The sequence below is a fragment of the Crassostrea angulata genome, chromosome 4 (assembly GCF_025612915.1).
Source record: "Crassostrea angulata isolate pt1a10 chromosome 4, ASM2561291v2, whole genome shotgun sequence".
Taxonomy (NCBI): Eukaryota; Metazoa; Mollusca; class Bivalvia; order Ostreida; family Ostreidae; genus Magallana; species Magallana angulata.
In genome coordinates, this window is record NC_069114.1 from 10,255,695 (window position 1) to 10,263,797 (window position 8,103).

Below are 8,103 nucleotides of genomic sequence, written 5' to 3' on the forward strand. Positions count from 1 at the left end.
CCTCTGATATATGTACAAGTGCTCTGCAAAAGAACAACATCCTATCTTGAGAACTGTAGGAGGAGTTATCCGTACAATGGGGGTACCCTTTTGGCAGCCGCGCGCCTGCCCGCCATTTTCACCATTTTAATAACCGGATTTTTCCGTTGGAAAACCCGGTTAAAAACCTGCATTCTAGGTTATTTAAAGTTTATGTATTACATGTGTCTGTCACTTTACAAGTTTATACAAAGGATGTACTCTGCCATTTAGTTAACGTATTATGAATGTTCAATGATCATTTATCATGATCAGGTATCGAAAGTTGACGATTAGCAGAGCTTTGTCATTCAGGATGATATCGATACCATTCATATGAATAAAAAGTACACCGTCACCCTACAATACCAGACATTTAACACAAACCTCTTAAATGAAAAAAAAATTTGTCTCGCCATGTTGAGTCGCAAAATTGCGTAGTTATACTTTTTACTTGATATTCAATTAGTTATTCTCAACATGCAAATCTTTATCATTGGAACCTTTTCGTAGAGGTAAGTTTTTATCTAATATATGTTCCAAAATATGTCGCAAGACTGGATGTATGATAGTGGGAACCAGACTACTGGCCAATTAGTTTAATATTTTAAACGTTTTCACATAATTATTCATTTATTATAATATATACCTTTGTTCATGGTAGATATTTAATCAGTTAGATATGACACTTAAACTGTATTGCATCGAAGCTATTAGAGAGTAGCCAAGTAGAGTAGATTTGTTAATTATCCATTTGTTCAGAATTTGTGGCACAACTTTGTTAATCTTATGTTGCATGTGAACAATGCTTATTGAAATGATAAAAAAAGATGACCAACTTTTGAAGTATTTTTGAGTGTGATTATATCCCGCGGTCTATTGTCGATAAGGCAGCTGCATAATTCTATACTGATAAAAAGGCTCTTCATCATTGGTCCGTCTCAGTTATCAGCAATGGTTCTTCCTTTACGTTTAAAAATAACGATAACACATATTCAAAGCAACATGATAAACTGGGCTGCATAATGACTGCAACACCAAGACAGGTAAGGATATGTTTGTTGGTTTTACACTTTTGAAATGATGCAGTTTATTTATTCAATACAGATAAAAGGCGTTTACATCTGGAAATGGACATTACTACGTGGATTAAACTTTTCAAACAGATGATATGAACATTATCCTAAGATGCTGAGTAATTCAGATCTACGCAAACTCGATCGCATACGTAGGGAAATCATTTCCCGCCAAAACCCGTTCACTTTAAATAAAGTACGCTTACTGTGAGCAAAAAATGAAATTCCTGATCAAAATCTGAAAAACAAGCTCTGATCTCAATTATTTGTTCTTGGTAATGTTACTGTTAGCATTGGACAAGTATCAGTCGAATTAACTTCTGGAATTTAACTGACCTCGTAATCTGCAATGTACAATAAGTAACAATACTAACTGCTGGTAGGATTGTCCAATGTTGCAGTCTTAAAAAAAACCTCTCACAATTGAGTTACGATTTATACTTGATCGTATTCATGTAGTAGTTTACTTTAACAGGTAACCTTGTGGCACTTTAGTTAAAAAATGTGTAGAGTTACGTTTATATAAATATGTTCTTTATTATTAACCTCCCACCCTACACCACCCCCAGCAAAAAAAAAAAATCCCAAATAAATCCTTAAAAAATTAAACAAAATCTTTACAGTGACCATTACACAATAATATAAATTTTAACCTAAACTCTGGCATACAATAGTATTATTTCTATCATTAAAAGTATCATGAAGTAAATGCAATGTCATTAAATACTGCATAATTTACTAGAATATTGTTCATATCGCTTTTGATTTAAGGTGGAATGTACACCAAATTTCATTTCATCGATCCTTATAGTATCATTTCTGAAACATGATTACCCATGACAGGCGATTGATTACTATTAATATAAATCTTAATCTTAAAATGTATCTTTTGCATGCCCATAGTTTTTCAGTGATTTTTATATTTAAATTTCTTTTGAGCAAAAATTGTTAGAGAATTGTTAAAACTTAAAAAAAACTAACAACAAAATGTTATATTAAGACTATGAAATAAAAAATTGTGAAACATTATTTTTCAAATTTGCGTTTAAAATTAATATAGCTTTAATTTTGTTTATCAAAATGAACACTTCTCAAAGTATTCTGATGTATGTGGTCCAAAACTAGATTTGTTATAATATAAATTGCATTTTATTTCAGATTACTTTTGACTATTAAATCAAGCCATGGACCCTCTGGACAGCGCCCAGGATGTTGTACACTGCACCAGGTGTCAAACTCCTGAAAACCCCGTGTACTGTGAAATTTGTCATTTATACTGGTGCAAAGGCTGTGCAGAAAATCATTATAAAATTCATCATGAGGTACCACTAAAGCAAACCTATACCAATCTGAATTATCCTAAGTGTAGAAGCCATTCAACAAAACAATGTGAACTTCATTGTGAACAATGTGATGTTCCCATCTGTGAACAATGTATATCTGAAGAACATTCAGGACATAACCAAGTAGACATTTTAAAAGTCTTTCAAAGTAAAAATAAGGCTTTAAAAAAAGAGTTGCAAGAATTAGAAGAATTAATTTATCCTAAATATCAAGAGATTGCATCCAATCTCCAAGTTCAGAAAGTCGATCTGAGTAAAAACTCTAAAAAATTGATAACAGCTCTCAATAAACGAGGAATGCTTTGGCAGAGAGAAATAAACACCATTGTCAGAAACTTACAATCTGACATCGAAAAAGAAGAATCTAAAAGCCTTGATATTATAAAAAAACAGGAGAATAAAATTAAGCGAACAATTTCGGAAATAACACACAGTATTGATGAAATGAGAAAGTTACTTAATTTTCAAGATATTTTTCTCGTCCCTGAGTACAAATCTCGGAATGATGAATTCAAAAGACTGCCTCCAAAATTTCAGGCATCTTTACCAAAATTCACACCTCCAAAAATCAACAGAGATCGGTTGAGTGAACTATTTGGTTCTCTGTCAGATTTATCGTTTACGATAGAGGAAGGTGAGTACAGCATGCAGACCAAGGAAGGCAAGTCAACTCCGCCAGACTGGGCACTGATGGATGTACCCTTGATGTTAACAACAATAAACACAAGTAATGACTGTGGACTCTACGGTGTGACCTGTCTTAATGATGAGAAAATATGGACTTGTGGTAATAACAAGATCATGGAACTATACAATCTACAAGGGAGACTGGTGAAATCAATTCAAACCGAATCAGGAAACAGGCCACAGGACATAGCAGTGACTAAGAGTGATGATCTTGTTTATATTGATGACATCGAGAAAACTGTGAACATAGTAAAGAATACAAGTATAGAAACAATGGTCGTATCACCTGGGTGGATACCTCGCTACGTCTGTAGTACCTCCTCTGATGACCTTCTGGTTGTCATGGACCATGCCGCTAAACAAACAAGGGTTGTGCGTTACTCTGGATCTACAGAAAAACAAATCATTCAATTCCATAACGAAAGACATCAACTCTATTCATCTGGTGGATATAAATACATTAGTGAGAACAGGAACCAAGATATCTGTGTGTCAGACTACGAAGCCAGTGCAGTAGTGGTGGTCAATCAGGCCGGGAAACTTCGGTTTAACTACACTGGTCCTTCATCTACTCATGAGAGATCATTTTTTCCAAGCGGCATCACAACAGACAGCCAGGGTCGGATTTTGACAGCAGATTGTATAAACCAGTGTATCCACATCCTGGATCAGGACGGACAGTTCCTCCGCTACATAGAGAACGGTGATTTACTTGGTCCATTCGATTTAAGCGTGGACACCAAAGACAACCTCTTTGTGGCTTTGTGGTCAACAGGAAAAGTGAAAAAACTCCAGTATTGCAAGAACAATAATGCAACTGAATTACAATAACAATAGATATTGTGTGATGAAGAAGTAATAACCACAACAACAATACAGCAACTTACAATAGGCGATATGAACATGAAGGAATAAAGCTGATAGAGTAACTAATTAACATACCACGTGACTTTATTTATTGCTTAATCTTTCACCAGGTGAAGGAAGAGTTATCGATCAGAAATAAAATCCGTTGATTATGCACCGTACAATTAACGCATTCACATAAATTAAGTTTTATGACACGTAAAGTCACGTCGAACACGCTTACTGAAATCTGAAACAGACACGTATCACTAAAAAGGGTTAAGCGAGTTAACACCAGGTAAACAACAACTGTTGTTAAGAAGGCCTACTGAATTTTTGCATATTTAGTATGAGCACAGTGAGGTAATTGTTTTGCCCTATCACAAATAGATTTTAACAAAATACATTGACCAGCTTAAGGGGAAAATGTACCTCAACATGCTCGTCTGTTTTAAAGGGATTAAAGAGATTATACCCCCTACGATAAATAATGATGTACATGTTTGTCTCCGATGTAATTGTTTTTTACGTAAGCTATTCAGTCACCAAATTTTTAGTCTGCAGGTCTTTAGAGATAAAAGTTATTTTGTCTTCAATTTTTTGGAGCTTTTACAGATATGTAATAAAAAATTCGTTTGCACTCCGCAGCCGAAACTATTTTTCTCTGTGTTTAAGTTCTGCGCTAATTATAGAACTGGTATTTCCAGATAAAACGTGTTTAACAAAATCAGAGCATTATAAATTCCTTTTTTTATTGGAAATAATAAAATACGCAGTCAAAAACAAACAAAATGAAAAAAATTAAACTTTACAACACAAAATTACGACGCAAATTACAAAACTCACGTTATCGTCTGCTGATTATACAAGTTCAACATTAATATGGCTGATCAACCGGCGAACCTCGATCTTAGAAATATCACGGAACGAATTAAACTGGTCTACAACGAGGACACTTTGGGCATAAAAGTGTTAGCATTTTTGATTGATAATAAAATGGACATCCCAGATCAAGAATTCACACTGAAAGAAGTACCTGTATCTAAAAAGCAACGATCAAGCTATTATTGAACTGACCAAAGCTCTTGAAAAAGATCACAGACCACCGCTACCAGTCATTGCTGAGAAAGATTTAAATCATTAACAGCTGAGAGCTATGTGAAATAAAATCAAAGAAGCAATCTTTAACAACAAAAGCCAACACAAAATGGGGAATGAAAATTTTGCAAGGTGGGTCTAAAACTTGTAATTAAAAAAAAAAATAATGTTTAAAATAACAAAGGGAACATTGTCAACAATGACGACAGTTTATAACCCGAAAAAAAAATATTCCAAAACTTCAATATAAGTAAATGAAAAATATAAACAATATATTTTTTAAAAACCTCTAATTGCAGGTGAAATAAATAGATAAACATGCATGTGTATAATTTTGAACTTGTATTGAAATAAAATACGAATAAAAGAAATTGTTTAACAGCAAAATTGTCAATGAGCAAAGTTAACATGAAAATCAAACTTTTCAAACGTTTACTAAAAATCCACAATACTAGAAACATAAAATAAAAATATAAATGTAATCAAAACTCTTACATAGGAAAAAAAATTCAGATTGGAGCAGATTTAGAAATTTGGGTTTCAGCTAGATTTGCAGTCAATTTCAAAAGAAGAGATGAATAGTCACTTGAGATGAATTTATACACAAATACAGCCCAAAAACTGATTTCAATGGCAAAAAGGAAAATAATATGTCAAATGATTACCAGAAAGACACATAGGAAGATACATGGATATGGTCCATGACAAAGCTTTCAAACAAGCCAATTGGGCTCTTGCAGGAAAACTCAAGCAGAACATGGCCCTCAGAGTTTCCAAAACTACTCAGCACAAGGCAGTAGTGTCCCCCCGATGATCTTCACAAAATTAATTTTGAATGTCGTCAGTTTTACGGTTTTTTCTTCATCTCAATGATACTGTATCGTCTGTATGATTTACGATCGTATTGAACACAGAAAATTCAATGTTGATGTAAGTATGTACATCACATTTGAAATATAAAAATACTCATAAAACACAGGAAACGCTTTCACTAACTGCGTACATTACTCTGATATGCAAGCAATACCATACAAGAAAAAAAAGTAAAAAGTTATAGCTAATATACTCGTTTAATAATGTTAATATTTCACAATTCCTGTACATTTGATTTTTTTTCTGTTTCATACTCACCTAAAGCCAATGAAACACAATGCTATATTTGATAGACATGTCACGAAAATAAATTCGTACATCTGTCATACCGTTCATATCCCTAAAAGCGTAAATAAACTCAAGAAGTGAAAAACAACACAATTCATACAAGGGAAAATAATTAAGTTATGATTATTGTTTTTATGATATTAAATCACATTGATATATATTGATATAATTACCGAGATATCGTCGTACCTAACGGGAGTGAATTACCCAAGTTTCCTCGACGATACATTTGGTCTTACTTATAGTTCCATGCATCGTTTAAACCCTTTCGTATCATTAATTTCCTCATTCACAACTCCCTCTATTGCCTTTCGATAATACCTATCGTCAAAACGCCGCTATTCACTTGTTTCAGTTCTCCAATCTTGTTTACTGCTTTCCCATAATGGCGGGTTTGTATAGCATGCGGTATGACGTCATAACGGCCGAGCCCGATGCTTTACAACCGCCTGCCAGCTGATTTTTGAGCAGACGGTCAAGTCCACTTCTGGACATCAGCCATACTTTGGAAATGACCGACGAAATATATCCCGTTGGGTAAATGCTTAATTATATGGCAGTGGGAGCTTATGAAATAATCTTATTTGATCAATCAATTTATTATACTTAAGGTAGACCATCCATAACTATCATATTTCATATCTAATTGATTGCAACTAAAATCTTAGTGTGGTTTTAAGGGGTTTATTTAATAATAATGATGCATCCATAATTTTTTTTTAAATTTTTGAATTTTAACAAATTAATCCCATCTTGAAATTAACATTGAAGTCTATGCGAAAAAATGCATTTTTAAATATATCTTTATAGTACAAATAATTTTCTCACAAATCTCTAGGTAAAAAGTTGCAAAAGCTTTTCTTTTCTTTGATAATGCTAAAAATTCTAATTATTTACCATAAATATTTTTAATAATTATTATTATTTTTTAAATTTTTGCAAGGGGCAGACAACTCTTAAAGTGCAAAAAGTTCATTTAATCGACTGCATACATATTCCCGACTTTGGTTTATGTCGGCCTCATAATAATTTTAAAATAGATATTCAAAAAAGTTAAAATCTATCAGAATTGTTAAAGTCACCTTAGTTATGGATGAACTACCTTAAGTTCATAGGCAATATATAAAGGGGTAGGATTATTATAGGAACGGGGCTCCCGCACGGTTAAGCGGGATTTAGAGCTATATTTATTAAGGGTTTTGGCTATTTATAATATTTATATTTTAATATTAATCCCATCAAGTTGGGAATTCATTTATTTTATATTTACACTCCCAGAGTCTTGGGGCTATCGTTATTTAATAAACTGTAAATATCTTCATTTTATTTGAATCCTGACTGAGTTTTCTTTAGTGCCAATATACAGATTTGGGAGACCCACAAGTTGCGTTTCATAACATCCCGGGTTCTATATAAAACCCAAGTTCATTAATATATAATTTATATAAGCGGGACAGTTTTAAAAACGCAACAGACATTCATAAGAATATCAGCAAGACAGCCACATGTTGATAATCATTCATTAGATATGAATACATGATACAAAGTAAAGCAACAACCATATTGGCCCCGCCTTTGGGCCTAAACCCCAGCCTCAGGGCTCATGAATTTCACAATTTAGGTAGAAGACTTTATGGACATCATAACCATTTCGTTTTTAATAAAAATATATATGAGAGTAAACAAGATGATTTTCTAAGTTTAATACAATTTTACTATATGGCCATATTGGCCTTACCATAAAGCCTGAACCCAGACGTAGCGGCCATGAATTACATAACTTTTAAAGGGCTTCATGGGCATCATAACCATGTATTCAGGATTATTTCTTACATTTGTGGGAGCAAAAATGATTTTAAGCATATTTGGCCCCG

At 33.3% G+C, this 8,103-nt stretch overlaps 1 protein-coding gene across 2 annotated transcripts; it reads left to right on the forward strand.

Moving 5' to 3' along the window:
* Positions 1-407: 407 nt before the first annotated feature.
* On the forward strand, positions 408-4,232 carry LOC128181482 (E3 ubiquitin-protein ligase TRIM71-like). Of its 2 annotated transcripts, XM_052849896.1 has the most exons (3): positions 433-533; positions 1,126-1,301; positions 2,253-4,232. In XM_052849896.1, the coding sequence occupies exon 3, from the start codon at positions 2,279-2,281 to the stop codon at positions 3,953-3,955; it is 1,677 nt and encodes a 558-aa protein (XP_052705856.1). In that variant the 5' UTR covers positions 433-533; positions 1,126-1,301; positions 2,253-2,278; the 3' UTR covers positions 3,956-4,232. The 2 variants fall into 2 exon arrangements, with proteins under 2 accessions (XP_052705858.1, XP_052705856.1); XM_052849898.1 differs by lacking the exon at positions 1,126-1,301 and having other exon boundaries at positions 408-533.
* Positions 4,233-8,103: the final 3,871 nt, after the last annotated feature.